Below are 15,926 nucleotides of genomic sequence, written 5' to 3'. Positions count from 1 at the left end.
CATTCCACATACCAGAATCATCCAGGACAGCAATGGCTTGTTCTGCTTTATGCTGCAAAGCAAGAAGAGCTGCCTGTCTTCCTTGAAGAGCCTTTAATTCCTCCTGCTGTTGTAGCATCCTTTTCAATAAATCATGCTGTTTCTTCAAGTTCTCCAACTCTTCTTTAGCTTCCTGCTGAGGATCTCTGGCCTGCAAGAGATGGAGCAACATTACCATAGCTACAACCATTTATCTGCTGAGAACAAGTAAACGAAGTGCCAAAGGAAGAACAACTTGCACATAAATTAACAGCCTGATTAATGGAAAAAGTAAAAATGAAACAGCTCCACCTTTCTGATAGTTCTTTATTTAAAAAAAACCTCAGACATCCAACAGGAAGAAACCTGTACCACCAAAAGGTGCTTATAGCTCCAGAGGGTTTAAGTTTTCTTTTTCTTTACAAAGCCAGTCAGCTGCCCTAATGTGACCCAAAGGCTAACCAAAGCCTGCCTCTGTCTTTTAAATCATAACAGAGGGTATTAACCTTAAGACTGTTGAAGGTAAGCAAGGTAAGGCATTGCATCATGGAGCTATAAAAAACACAAGGTATCAATTGATTTACTGGCCTAAAATCTCTACAATTTTCAGAATCATGTTTTGGGCACTATCTCATTTCTAACCTATAATGTCTTTAGTTCTGTGTGCTGTACTTATGGCATTGATACTAGAATACATCAGATTTGGGTAAATCAATTTCATAACAAAAACAGGCATAGAACCCTGTCTACATTGTTTTCAAACAATATTTTGAAATAGTTCTGAAAGAATGAAAGCATGCTGAGCAGTTAAAATATATTAAAACTCAGACATTTTCCTCATCCAATGCTAATTAGGACCTGGAGATTTGCATCAAAACTTTTACTCAAATTAAGTATTTTAACAATGAGACATTAGTTAATATCCTTATCCTGTCTGAAGTTGCCTTATGGCACTTTGCACATGAAATAATGGAAAATAACAAGCATCTAAAAAGAACACTACTAAATTGAAAGCATAATCTTCTATCCATATAGTATTAAGTTTCTAAAGTAGAAAATTCAGTCCAAATATTCTGCATCAAATGTCAGATTAGAAGCAGGAATCTTATGAACTAGTTCTGGGTTCTAGGGAATGCTCAACTTTCCAGCAGAGAAAGCTGAAAACATCCAGAATTCTAAACTCAAAGTGTCAGTAAAAGATGCAGTGCAACTAACACTGATGATTGCTGTTTAACCCTCACCTTTCATATAAACAGCAGAGTAGAGTCCAAACAGATCACACACTGAAATCAGCACAGGAAGGAACAAGGGGAAGAAAGGGAACAAGGGTGTATGTCTCAGCCTCACTCACCTATGAAATAATCCAGGCTTTATCTAAAGTACCAGATTTGCTTGAGTTCATGAAAACTTCATTTAACAAATTTTTCAAACTTAGTTCTACATTTAGACTAGTAAGCTTGACAAAACATTTAAGTCTTTTATTTTTGGGGAAAAAATGATTGAAGACTTTTTTAAAAATTAAATCACAGGAAGGACAACAACATAAACAAGCTCATAATGGGTAAAAAAAGACGCTTTAGAAAGTTTTCAAGACATCTTGAAAGTTTTCCTCCTTCCAACTAAATATTGGTATCAACAGCTACAGAAAAACACTTGTGGAACAAGTTAAGGCTATTTATTTCTAATTTGTCTTCTGTATTTGGTATTAGTTTAAATGTGCATTGGCAGACCATTAGTGTAACCATGACAAGTGTCTGAAAGTCACATTTACAATATGTTTTCCCAAGAAGGGAACAACAAAACTTAGAAGGATGATCTACATAAAATCATAAAACCTGCTGTACAGAGTTACATCAATTCTAACTTTCAATGCTAACAATTCAGAAGAAAAAACTGTGAAACATTTCTATTCAAAGAAAAAATATTTGAGGCCAAGAAGACCAATTAATGAAAAGACAGCTGGATACAGATAAGCAATCCAGTGGGAACACTGACTGTAAGTAACAAGTACATTTGAAGCAATTAATAAGGGAGGTAGGGGGATGGGGAAGACTAGCCTGTATAAATCCTATTTGAGGCTAAAGTAACATTTTGAAGTGTACCTTTGAAAGCAATCCATGATCCTGGCTATTAATCCCACAAGGCCAGATTTCCCTGCCATTCAGAGCAGCTCTCTGTCTTTTCCCTTTGGGGCTTGGTGTAACATCAATGTCTGTAACCTGTTCTCCTGCAGTTGAATTCCCTAGTTTGTCCTCAATGCGGGGCCGACAACTCAAACTAAAAGATACCTCCTATATTGAATAGTTTAGTATGTTAGAATGTGAAAACGCACTCCAACTTAGCATACATTTTTAAGTTACAAACCTACCCACTTTATCTTGTCAAATAATGAAAACTAGTGTCTAATAACATCTACTAAAGAGTGAAGACAATTTTAGTCATTCTTAGAATTTGCACAACAATAAAGCTCCATACAGCAATCAACATTATACGACCAGAATTATGCACTCTGCATGAAAACATTCAAGCTGCATGTAAAGAGAGCTTAGATGCAAAATTAAGAGCCAAATAAAAAAATCAGCGCAAATTTTGCAAATATTGAGACAACTGCAAGCTTACATGGACACTTCTTAAAAAACATACCTGTCTTTTTCTGCATTTTCCAAATTTAATTTTTTTGAAGTTAAAAGTGCATCTTCCATGTCTATCATTAAATTTCCTTACAGACATAGAAAGGGTTCTTATAAAGCTAAAAATAATTACAAAAGCTTCTTAATGTTTTAACTGTTTTATTTCCAAGCAGGTAAATTCTCCTTATCCATAGGAGATTCAGTGTGCTAACTGGCAAAAAGAGTACCTGCTCTCTGGTACATTTCCTCAGTGCAATAGAATTGAAGACACAAAACTTAAGCTATTAAAATGCCCTTGTATCTACTATAAGATATATTTACCACGTTAAAAAAAAAGCTTTTATAAATAGAAAGGAAGATTGGGCTGTTTATCTCAGCACTAAACTCAGAACACATTTTCTGAGGAGGTGCCCATCTTCCCAAAAAATGAGAGAAACTTCTGTGTTAGGTCAATACTTCTATCTTGTCACTAGAAAGATGCTTGGACAATGGCCCATTACTGATACATTTCTAACTCCCCCCATTCCCAATACCCAAACTTTCCCCACTAAAAGAAACAGACCTAGAGATGAAAAATTGTATATAAAGGTATTTCTTCCTACAACAAGTGAGTTCTCTGACAAAGTACATGTTCAACTCTTCATCGTACTTTGAGGAAAGAATAAAGATTTAAAAGATTCTTCAGATTGCTGTTGTGACAGAATCATTACTTTTTTTTCATATTAAGAAAATAAATCCACACATGCATGGACACCACCTTAATGGAACGCTTGGGGATTTACTATTTTCAAATTGAACTGCAGATTATGACACTATCATAAGACCCATGAAAAAACCAAAATAAAGCCTTAATTTCTACCTTAATTGCTAAAAAGCAGCTTACCGTGGTATCTGAAGCCTCAGACTGCACATCAATGTTTAGCGATGTGCTCTCACCTACAGAACCAGATCCCACAGCTGAATCTATAGTCCGAACATCATCCTCCTCATTTTCTCTAGCCTGAAATATTTCATTGGCACAAATCAAAAGCTATATAAGGGGGCAGCAAAAATGAATTATGGAAGGCACTACATACCAAAATCAACACCCTCAGTAGCACCATCAAAACATAAACGGTCAACTCCTAAAAAAAGCTTACAGTGCAGAAACAAACATATTATGTTCTCAAACTTACAAGCATCTTTTGCAAAAATTTCAGATAGGATTTCTCCTGCTCTTTAAGGTCATCTATAAGGTGCGATAAACGCTCAACATTGGCCGATCTCTCATTTTTCTCTACAAGATCATCCCGCATGGAGCTGGCCTTAGCAATATAGTCGCGAATCTGAACTAGTCTGCTCACAATCTGCAAAGACACCGAAGTTACTGAATGCATTCAGCTACAACTGCAATGTATTCAATGCACAAGACAGTGATAGCAACAGCAAAGGAGTAATGAAAGGGAGACAGGTTAGTACTTTCACTCCTCTGAGCGCTCTTCCACAAGTGGTTAAAAGTCAACAGCCTTTATAAGAACAGATTTATGCATGCGGGAAGTTGCAAGGCTGAAGCATAGGGCTTCTGGTCAACACAGAAAACACAACTGAGCTCATCAATGCAGGAAAACAGTCAACTGTGAGAGCACTTTCTGGAGCCACATAAAAGGGAACCAACCTCTAAAATGAAAATTATTATTACTTCTGTTACCAACAAGCAGATTTCTAAAGAACAGTAGATTATTAAGTCTGGTTTCATGTTTTCTTCACATTTCAGAAGAGCAGAAGTTAAATATTTCCAATAAGAATTTATACTTCAAAGAAGTTTAGAAAGCAGCACTGAGGATTAAGAGTCAATATTTTGCAGACTTTATAGGTTGTGTAAATACCTGGCTACTATCCATCGTTTGTTCTCCCCTTCCATCTTCTTGAGCAGATGTTTGACAATTTTGCAAGAAATCCTTGCTTAGAGCAGCTCCAAACAACTCTTTACATTGCGCTGATACCCCACCTTCCTTTTTTTGGGAACCTGAGGCAGGATCTTTGCTTTTGTTAGTGTTAATCTGTAGTGACAGGAAGTTGAATGGTTTCTTGTTCTCGTTAAGTTGACGTTTGTTATTAGCAGCCGTTGCCCTGCCTTGCGAATCACTTCCAATGCTTCTCTATATACAAACAAAAGCAAGAAAAATTGCTTTATTTTTTCATCCAATATGTTCTCAACACTGTTTTTTTTTCACTGCTTGTATTGCTATTCCTACAGTATTATTAGACTGATTTTAAAGTTACCTAATCAGTCATCAACTGGCCAAAAGTTAGCTGAAGACAGTGCCAATAATTTTTTGTCATAAAATCTTCAGAAAGCAAATCCATCCTCCCAGAACAATGAGAACCAAAAACATTTTGTAGTTTCTCAGCATTTAGTTCCTCATTTTGCTGTGAACTCGACCTTTACTGTAGCAAAAGGCAGTTTACTTCTCCAGGTACACTTGAGAAAAGAAGAGTAATAAAAGAGTAGCATATTCCTGTGCAGAACATAATACCTCAAAACTTCAGCTTTTCTTTAAAACCTTGTGAATAGCAACATGTTGCCATAACATACATTTGAGCAGGAAGTTTTGTCCAGCCTTTAAACTGTAAATCAGCACAATAAATCACACTGGAAAGAACCATCATAACCAAAGAAGTTAGCAACAACCTTTAGTAATGATGAACTAGCCTCTGTTCTGAAATTGTTAGCACAAATTTATGCCTTCTTCCAAAAGACTCAATCCCTCATATTTTTCCTTAGCTTTGGAAAAGGGAAGGATGAATGTGCTGTATTTCCAAAAAAGTAGTTTTGGCTCAAGAATTTGTGCCATAAAATTCTCTGCTCTACTGAGGAGCATTTTTTAATGATACTCCTCTGCTTAATCCACAAGGGCAACAATGTTCAGGATCACAAACCGGCAGTTTGAGAACAGATTTTCAAAATACAGTAACAGCTATTTTCAGGTAGCACACAAGTATGATGAGTAAGAAATACTGCTCTGAGGACACATGAATTTTATAATGGCTGAGAGCAAGAAAGTGAAGACAGCTACCACATAAACAGAGGAAAGCCACAGTCCTGAACTTTCTCTTATTTCCTGAAGTTCAAAACCAAAATTTTGATTTGGTTGTCATGGTGCCTATAGGTTTGGTTTTTTTTACCTTCATTGCTTATGAAAGGATTCTGTACTCATCTGTCACTTTATTAAGCGATAACTGAATACATTTTGGAGTCACATTTCAGTGGGAGCCAGTATTCACACAAACCTGATCCAGATCACTGAAGTTTATTCTTTGTTTAAGCCTTTCTAGTTCAGCCTGCTCTGGAACAGACATCTGAGTCATGTATCGAGCATGAGGAAAGCCGTGAGTTCTGGTCTTCCGTCGCTCCATTCCAGGGGAAGATTCTGGAGATATGTCATTAGTAAGTCTTGTTTCACCTTCCCCACTAAGCTTTTTCTTGTTTTTCTCTGAAGATCTGTTTGCTTTCTTCTGTTGACCTCCCCAGTCCTTAAGGGGTAGGAGAGAGACAAAAAATAGTACTTGTTATCCACCCAGACAAAAAGCAAATGTTTGCATTCTGTGATAGAGTTTACTTCCATTTTAGAAGTAAAAATAGCAAGCCACATTACAAAGAAGTAAAAATAGCAAGCGACATTGAAGTAAGCACTAAGTTTTCTAGAGCAAACGTCACTTTACAAAATAAAATTTTCTCTACTGCATAATTAAAAATAGCTTATCAGGAAATTTTAAATCCATTTCATCCTAAATGCATTAAATTAACTTCAAATGAAGCTCAAGTTGTATTTTTCTTCTTTGCTGGGGACTTCACTTTCAGGAGTTCAGAACATTTTAAACTCTTAGTGAAAGCTATTTTAAATAGTTTTCACTTTCCTGTCACCTACAATGCTTTTGTGTCTAGCTACTTTATTTACCCCAAACACTTGCCATAAATACCCCTTAGACCTCACAATCTCTGAATTATACCCATTGCTCCCTTACATGTACCTCAGGTTTTCCAGGTAAAGCTGCACTGGATGCAAAGCCATGCATGATGAGGCTTAGGGGTTTGCATCATTACCTGCCACTAACAGAATCTAGCTGGTAATTCTAATGTCCAGCACCAAATGGCAACAAAAAGAAAAGAAGAATTTTACTGTGTTGTTCAGCCGGTCGTCAAGGCTCTCATTGCTCCAGCTGGGCAAGCCCTGGTCATTCATGCCTTCTTCAAAGGGACCACCTCCTGCTGCCATGACAAGTGATCAATAAAAGCAATCTATAAGGAGTTGAAAGAAATGTGCTGTATTAAAATCAGTTTATATAGAAAATTTTCAAGATTCATGATCTGAGACAACTACATATTCATTATATGATAAAAACAAAAAGCTGTTTAGGAAACTAAACTCCCCATTTACTACGCTCTGTTACTAGAAATGTATCAATGAGAAGAACACAGAAACTGGCATTAAAAAAATAAAGGAATAGTAGTTGTGAGTTCAGGGCTTTTTAACCTCTGGTCTATGAAAGAAAGATTTGGGGGTTTTCTGAGGGTTTCAATTGTCCTTACTTTAACACAAACTGTAGAGTGCTCAGAAAGACTGCTTTGTAATTCATAAAGCCTACACTTGCAGACCCAGGATGATGTCTATTTGATACAGTAAGTGACTCTGGAGATCCAAAATGTCAAACTTTCACATCCATTTTAATACTGAGATAATGAAAACAGAGTACTGAATGACACACTTGCAAAAATACACGGAAGACAGATGTCAGTACAAGGATTTTTACTTTCATTACCACACATTAAGCTATTTTAGCAGTGAATGACCTGCCACAAACATTACAGATTCTACTGAAACCAAACAAAACCATGAGTTTCATAGAGCTTAGCTGCTCTCCATCAGGGTCACTCTGTGCAATATAAAGTAACTTAAATGTTTGAAGTTTTCATTTTCACTTCTTGTTTTGACATTAGAACTAAAAAAAATTGTTAAAGCTGAAAGATCAGAAAAGTATTCCTTTATGAGACCACAATTAGATTAGTCTGTTCCAAAAGGTGAAGAACATGTAACTAACTATATTTGCTAAGTGCTGCTGGCACAACTGCACTGCAGAAATGTACAAAATTTAACTAAGAACTGTAACAGATGCAGAAGAAAAGCAGTCTTGCAGAGATTTACTTTTTCCAGCTCGTTTCCACCACGATGTTAGGATGTGACCCTAAGCTTCACTGAAAAAATATAAATATAGAAGTTGATAGGAACCACTTTCTCAACATTTTACTGCAACTATCTACTAATTTTCACAGAGTGCAGGTGAAGAAATCACCCAAAACTAAAGAATGCAAAGTATTTAAGAAGTTTGTTGTTTTTTTTAATATCAGTTCCAGAAAGGAAAACAGAAATCTTGAACTACATTTAAAAGCTGTCCTAGCACATCTATCTTGCTTAGGTATAGGATTCAATCAAACTCACAGAGTACAGCCCTCTCCAGAGGCACACTCACCAGGCAGTATTCCCATGCAAACACAGCCAATTACTAAATCACAAAGGAAATGGGATCTAGCAGGCATGCTCCTCACACCATAACCGCATCTCCACTGGGCAGCGTGCCAGCCTAGGCCATGGTAACAGTTTGGAGTCATTCCTCTTCTGCAGCTCTCAACCACAACACACAGAGAACAGGTGCAGGGGCCTCTGCCTTGGCAACTCTGCCCTACTGTCCCTGCACAAGGACTCACACTCCCTTCTTCATCCCAACAGAGGTGCCCACTAGGCCATGCAACCACAGGGTACGTCCTAGAAAAGTGCACAGGGAAGCTCATGCTAAAACTTACAAGCATCCAAAGCAAATGCATAGCTATCAGTCCAAAAGCAGCCATGATTTTAATGAACTATCTCCAGTTACAGACAAACTGCTCAGCTTTGCAGATGTGTAAGACCCAACATTTCAACAGACACTGTATCCTGACCTATGTCACTGAGCATTATGAGGAAGATTAGAGGCCATCTGGGTTTACAGTCCAATTCTCTAAGCTGTTTCCTCATCATCACGTTATATAATTCTACTAAAACCATAGCAAAAGTAGTTTTTCCCTATCTTCCACTCTAAGAAGTGGCAGTATTCATCTCTACATAATACAAGTAACTACTCACATTTATTTCTTCTAAAACTTTCACAAAACCTGTTCTCAACTGTCTTTGCTGCAGGAGACTCCATTACCTCCAAAGTAATTTCACAGCCCCAGATGGAATATTGTGAATTACAGGACTCTGGAATATTGTGAATTACAGGATTCTCAAGCAAGGAGACCCAGCATACACCAACATGCCCTGACAAACACGGCTCAAAAACTACATTATCTTCATTATTTCCAGCAAATGGATTTTAAAGTGTTCCAACAGAACCATCCCCTTACCAAAAAGCAAGTTTCTAAATATTCCTATTATATAGCCTTTGACACCTCCAAATGAACTGTAATCAAGCAAGTTTAAGATCAGAGAGTTCTGATGGTCTATTACCTCTTTAACTCAGTTGAAAAACACAGAGAGGTTCAGCTAGGTTTTTGTTTCTTTCACATGAAGCTGTTCTTTCCACCTCCACATGTACATTTCACCAATATACATTTTTTTATTTGTTTTCATTTTACCAGCTATTTCTACAAAAAAATCCTCTTCTAAAAACTTTGCTATCTTCCCACTATCTACCTGTCTGCCTACAGCAACCAATTCCTAATTTCAGGTTCTTGCAAGTCATAGGATCTGTACAAAAGCTTTTGAGCATGTGCCTACTGCCTTACAACATTTACCAGGGACTTGAGAAAAAAATACGACTTTCAACTATACCTTCTACAGAAATTATAACCTCAGATAACATGCAGAATTATAGGTAAAACACGTAAGACAAGAGTCAAAACATTCTGCACATGTATCGGGACGTGTAGATTGCACACAAGAAACACTACTTAACACACAAGCAAAACAAAGGTATGTACTTCAAAAGGCTTTTCCTACAGTAAAGATGCTCTTGAGAATTTTTTCCCGTAGCATTCATGTGAATGCAGGAGCTCTCCAGAGCACCCAATACTGCGGAGAGGAAACTTCTGACAATCAAAAAAAATTAAGCGGAAAACAGAAAATCACAAAAAGCCATCTGAGCACCATAAAGCCTGAAAATGGGGCCAAATACTTCCTTTTAAGTTTAGCTTTTTAAGACGTGCACTCCTCACTGGGCATTAACTCCCTAAAAGCAAACCACACAGTATCATCAGACAGGAGCAGTCAACAGAGCAAATCCTCTCCTGCCGCAGCGGCCAGCGCTCACAGGAGCCGCACACACACACGCCGGCTCTGGGCGGTGTGTCCGGCACTCACAGCTTCCAGCGCCGGGGCCTCCGCAGCGCCCGCGGGCTCCGCCGTCCCGACCCGCTGCGATGCCAACGGCAGGCGCCGAGCGCAGGCCCGCCGGCTCTCGTCGCCGCCAGCGGGGCCGGCTCCGGAGCGAGCGACGGCCCGGCGGCTCTGCCGGCCGCGCCGCTCACTGCCTGAGGCGGGCCAGGCGCTCCCGGCCCGGGGGCGGCGGGCAGAGATCCCGCTCCTTCCCGGCGCCAAAGCCCGGGCGCCGCGGGCTGCGTGGGTAGGCGGGCTCTGCTCAAGGCGCCTCCGCTGCCGCGAACGCGGCGGCGTCTCCTTGGAGAGCGGATAACGCGCCCTGCCCTGTGCGAGGGGCGCGGCCCGCACAGCCCGCCGCTCCCGCACGGTTTCCCCGCCGCCCCGCACCTGCCTCCGAGCCCACTGGCTGCCCCGAGCCCCGACCCCGGCGGGCCGCCGCCAGAGGGGAAAGGAACGGGGAAAGGGCAGCGCGCCGCGCCAGGGGCAGGAGAAGGCGGCTCACCCCGCGCCGGAGGGGAGGTCACCCGGCCTGGCTCCTCCTCCACCGCCGACCGCCACTCGCGGGGCCCGGGCTGCCCGGCCGAACGTTTCGCCTTCGGGCGGCGGAGGAGCGGCGCGGCCTCGCTTCGCCCGAAGCGGCGGGACCGGGCTGGCCGAGGCGCTCACGACGCTGCTGCCTCAGCCACCGCCGCCATCTTGGCCGCCACTCCGCCGGGGGCGCGGGGGGCGGTTCCAGGCGGAGGGATACAGACACAGACGGACAGACAGACACTCACCGTTACCTGGTAACCTCCGCCCGCCCATGCCCTTCCGCACTGCGCGCGCCCCGCCCGACCCGCACCGCGGAGCGCCCGAGGATCCCCCGCGCAACCGCCGGGGCGGTCGGGAAAACAGCGGTGGGCGAAGAAACTCCAACTCCCAAGGTGCATTGTGCGGGGGGCGCGGCGCCCCAGGGCCCACGGCGGTGCCTCCTGGGAGCGGTAGTTTTCCACTCAGGGCACGGCCCCGCCCCATGGCAGGACTGGGGCGCGTCCAGCGCTGTTGTGTGGCTGGCGGGGAATCGCTGAGCATGTTTTTCTTACAAAATGAAATACGAAAACGGCGATGCTATAAATGCTTTTGCCTGATTGGAAGACAAGTAAAATCATGTCGAAATCCTAAGCGTGGACGAGGATCAGTCTTGCCCTCGTTTGGAGCAGTTTCGACTGCTCTGTTCCTGTCAACCTATGGTGTGTTTTGCTCCTTAACTTGTGGCAGATAGATGGAGTTCACGCATCTAGGTTCTTTATACTTTACACTTTACTTTGGGGGGAAAAAATATAAATAGAGGGTTTGGCATTTAAAAAACTATAGTTGTGCATAAAAGCCTGTGTGCTGTGCTTGATATTTAACTGAAGTTAAAGAGAATCACAGAATATGCTGAGTAGGAAGCGACTCTTTAAGATCCAGCTCTTGCCCTGCACAGGACACCCCAAGGGTCACACCCTGTGTCCGAGAGTGTTTTCCAAACGCTTCTTGAGCTCTGTCAGGCTTGGTGCTGTGACCACTTCCCTGGGAGCCTGTTCCAACCACCCTCTGGATAAAACACTTTTCCTAATATCCAACCTAAACCTGCCCTGATGCAGCTTCAGGCCCTGTCCCTGTCACCCCAGGGCAGAGGTCAGTGCCTGGCCCTCCCCTTCCCCTCACAGGGAAGCAGGTAGTCCTTCAGTGGACTGGGCTTGGATAACACGCTCAGGATTTCTATTTCAGTGAAGCTGGTATTGTAGATATGACTTTCACTTGGTGGGGATGGTCCCTTGTCAAAACCCCCAGCATTTTCAGTATTTCCATTACACCAAGTTTCTAAAGCAAAAGCATTTAGCATTCACATAGGCCTCATAATTGATCCTGTTAGAGAAACCTACTACTGGCACAACATGGAAAGTAGTTAGTCTTCATCTCTCCCATATTAGGACTTACAGTAATGTACTTTGCTAAAGAAAAAAAGATACATGAATCCTTTTCAATGATCCATTAATCTGTCTGTAATCTAGAAAAGGAACTAAATAACTGAAAAAGAGTCAAAATAAAGATGTTTCAATAAAAGTAATTTTGTTATCTCCAGCACATTCCCCCATACCAAAGTTCTGGATAATACTGAGTGAGTGAAAGAGGTGAGTGTAAGATTGCCTATTAGAGCAGAATCTTTCTCCCATTTCTACCACAAACTACTTGACTGTATAGCCACTAATGAAATTACTTTGAAAACAATCTGCAACAGTTTAAAAGAAGCTCTCTGTGTGATGAATATATATTATCAATCTCTACTGCAGTACTGCAGCTAATAAAGAAGTTAATTTATTGTAATTTTTATTATACTTTTAACTAATGTCCTATTTTTCTGAACTCGGGTATCATGTCTGGATAGTCATCACAATATTGGCAGTGTTGCTGTTGACAAGATGCTTTCTATTGTCTCAGTGACAAATCTCCTGCAGCATGGCAGGTGGGGGCAGAACTTAAGAGAAAATTCTGCCCTTAGTACACTCACTACAATTTATTTTTTTGCTATGCCTTATTCTTAAAATACAGCTCCCTCATTCCTATTGTTTCCTGCAGAAAAAAAAACCCAACCAAACAAACTTACATAAAACATGTAATACCTTTTTAAGGGGGAAAAAAACGAAATTGACTGTAGTATGTTTCAATAACAATGGATTGTTTTAATATTCTAGTGTAGTCCCTTATGTGTCATAACTGTGTGTTTTCTTTTGCACAGTATGAGCTTACAGCATCATTACTCTGATTCCTGCTTGTCATTTGGAGGATGATTTTTCTCTTCTTATTTTCTGCCCCTATTCTGGAATTGGCTGCAAACTTGTTCATGTGTTTTCTTTTCTTTTTGTTTGTTTATTTTAGAAATGGCTCCTCAGAGCCATTTTTCATTTGGGACAGAGAATTAGAAAAGGTTCAACAGGCACGAAGGAATCATGGACTGCACTGCAAGATGCATGATTTCCAGTAGGGGGTTCTCCACTACTGTTGTAAAATAACATCTCAGGATTTGGGAATGATTATGAGGCAAAACTCATATGGCTTAAAGAACTTCTTTTTAATTAAATAAAATAAATATTTGGGGGGGGGAGAAGAGGAGGGAAATCCTATATCAATGCTAATGAGCCTCTAAACAGACAGCAACTAAACCCCCCCTACAAAGATCTCTATTATAAGCACTTCCCCCAGCAACATGCTAATGAGTGCATCCTCACAGAAACTGAATGGATTATCTTTGAGATAGCCCCATTTAGTTAGGATTGAAAGCCATGTCAGAGACATAATTATATTTTTCTTACAAAACTTTTGGCTGTATCTTGTTAATTTCGCCTTATCATTCTAAAGTGAAAGAAAGCAAACAAAATACAGGCATGTAAGGGCTGGGGGCAAGAAGAAGTGGAGGATTAATGTTTTATTGAGACAAAGGAGATGTGAGAAGCATCTGGGAAGAGACATTTTGAAACCCCCTAAAACAGATATACAGTAAAACAGTAATTAATTAAAACAGTAATTAATTGAGCATTTGACTCAAGCAGTAGTTGTCCACTTTTTCCCTGATTTTATGACAAAGAGGTTTTTGCTGCAAAATTTAAACTGTCCAAAAATGACCAGCCTGTCATAATATGGTTACACCCTGACTACCAAGCTACTATACTAAATGTATTTTTTCTTTCTTTGTTATGTTTGCATAACTTTAGATTGGAAAGATCTTTGAAGGCAAAGAGTTTCAAGTTGATTTGTCTAGGCAGATGAAGTGTCCACTTATCCCTATAAGGTCTGATAACAATCTAAGCAGATGTAAGGGGAGAGACAGGAATTTAAGACCACAAAGGCAAGCTTTAGGCTTGTCAAGATTCACCAATTTAATACTAGTGAAGAAACTAGCACAAAAAGGAAACAATTTTTGATGATCCACTCAAGCAAAACAGTCATCAGAAACAATAAAGGAAAGAGGAATAATTGGAAAGTAGTTATTTACTAACTTAGTCAGAGACCAGGAAATATCTCAGATGGAGAATGGATGGGATCCCCATTGTAAACATTTTCCACATCCTTAAGGGTGCAGAAAGTAATCCTCTTGGTACTGCCATTACCTCACCCATCTGTAACATTTGCTGTTGTGTGCACTCCAGGTATTACATTCTAGTAAAATATTAGTGACTGGAGTCAGACCAAGGGATAAAGTGATGGATGGACCCACAAGACATAACCATGTTTGTTTTATTAAATGCACTTATTTAATACAACCAGCACACACTGGGATCACCAATGCTGCCCTGCCTAGAATCCCTAAGACCATATTTTTCTCATTGTCCTCTTTGAAGTCAAACTCCACTGAAATCTATTTTTAAAACTATTTTAAAGAGGTCCATATAGTGCAGAAGTTGGCAAGGTTATGAGTATTATTTCACTCTTTAGAAATTAAATAAAATTTTACAAGTACCATACAAATATGGGATTTAATCCGTATGTCTGTCTATGTTGTTTAATTCAACATTATATTTGATACATTGTACTCTTAATTACATAGTCTAATCTTTTTTTTTCCTATTTGTACTCCATTCTCATCTTCAATTCATTCCTTGGCCACCAAAGATAATCCAAGAAGAAACAAAATATTTCTGTTGCTCTGAAATTACATATTTGACTTAACCAGGTGTATCTGCAGGTTCTTCAGAAAAGTGAGTAAGAACAACCTTTAATTCACAATATCGTGGGTGGTTGTTTTATACAATGATATTGCCTAGCTACTTCCACATTTTTTCGATTTCTGGAGTCATAACATAAATATGTGCTACACTGAACAAATAAGTAAATTAAAAAGTGAGCAGGAAAAAGATAAAATTATGATACAGCTTAAGAATACCACATAAATTTTTAGCTCTGATTTGATTCAAAGAAGAAGAATAGGAAAGAAGTGACCCCACCACACACAGAGAAATGCTCAGAACCAAGAATTTTCATTTGCAAATTCTAAGAGGAAAAGGTTGTTGATTTTTACTATTCTTTTTGCTTTGCAGCTGGCAATCTGCAATGTACCTGATATCAGTCACTCCTGTATATTCATAAGTGCTTTCCCTACACTGTATGGCTTCAGTTATGTTGAAGACTCACCAGCATTAAAATAGTTAGTCTATAAATGCTACACTGAATTCTTCGAAGCCACCTAATATTTTTATCATATGTGTTTATATTTCTTTAAATGGGAAGAAATCTGCTGAAGTTGTGGGACATTTTACAGCCACTAAGCAGTTTACAAGTGAACATCCAATCCACAAAAAGAAAAAAAATCCTAAAAATTATGTGGCCTTTTGTTCATAATGAATTGTGCTGACTTCTAAAAAAAAAAGCTTTTATAAGGAGTTCCACTGTAGCTACACAGAGTTGATTCATTTTATGATGTTCTGCATTTTATCCTATGGCAATAATGCTCTTAAAAAACATACTTGCCTTTGTGCTACTGGTTTTGCAAGTATAGAAACAACCAAGTATGATGGCCCTGCATGTCCAATGACTATATACACATATGCCTATGTATATGCAAGGATTTAAACTAGAGTAATTTTGAAAGATTTTAAATAGCTTTCTAATCTAAATCTTTCTGTCACATTAGTAATTTAATTACTTTCCTGGTTCCTTTCTTTTTCTAGTGGTAGAGATTTGGTGCTATGTGGTTCCAGTTGTACTGTTGATTAGGGCTGGTACAGATGGACAACAGAACTAAATTGATCAATACCAAGGAAGAGGGTTAGTTGGTGCAGCTTTCCAAAGACATTCCATACTTTTCAACAAGCAGAATATAGGAGAAGGATGGCTTTGAAGAGGGCAAAAGGAAAACTGAGGCCAG

At 39.9% G+C, this 15,926-nt stretch overlaps 1 protein-coding gene across 11 annotated transcripts in view; it reads right to left on the bottom strand.

Moving 5' to 3' along the window:
• Nucleotides 1-10,836, bottom strand: part of PCM1 (pericentriolar material 1) — a 40,341-nt gene extending 29,505 nt beyond the window's left edge. For 8 of the 11 annotated variants that reach the window (XM_054291363.1, XM_054291431.1, XM_054291405.1 and 5 more), the window contains exons 1-6: nt 10,545-10,676; nt 6,809-6,927; nt 5,919-6,161; nt 4,514-4,786; nt 3,824-3,994; nt 13-190 (exon numbers count right to left, since the gene is read on the bottom strand). In XM_054291363.1, coding sequence (XP_054147338.1) covers nt 13-190; nt 3,824-3,994; nt 4,514-4,786; nt 5,919-6,161; nt 6,809-6,904 — 961 coding nt within the window. In that variant the 5' untranslated portion in view covers nt 6,905-6,927; nt 10,545-10,676. Of the gene's footprint in view, nt 1-12; nt 191-3,823; nt 3,995-4,513; nt 4,787-5,918; nt 6,162-6,808; nt 6,928-10,544; nt 10,677-10,818 lie in introns of those variants that run through there. The other 3 variants (XM_054291441.1, XM_054291450.1, XM_054291373.1) reach the window with 2 other exon arrangements.
• Between the last annotated feature and the right edge of the window lie 5,090 nt (nt 10,837-15,926).

Source organism: Melozone crissalis, unplaced genomic scaffold (genome assembly GCF_028551555.1).
Source record: "Melozone crissalis strain CALT ecotype California unplaced genomic scaffold, PUWL_Pcris_2 ptg000006l_1, whole genome shotgun sequence".
Classification (NCBI taxonomy): Eukaryota; Metazoa; Chordata; class Aves; order Passeriformes; family Passerellidae; genus Melozone; species Melozone crissalis.
Note: the sequence above shows the minus strand (reverse complement) of the source record. Positions and strands in the feature narration are given on the sequence as shown.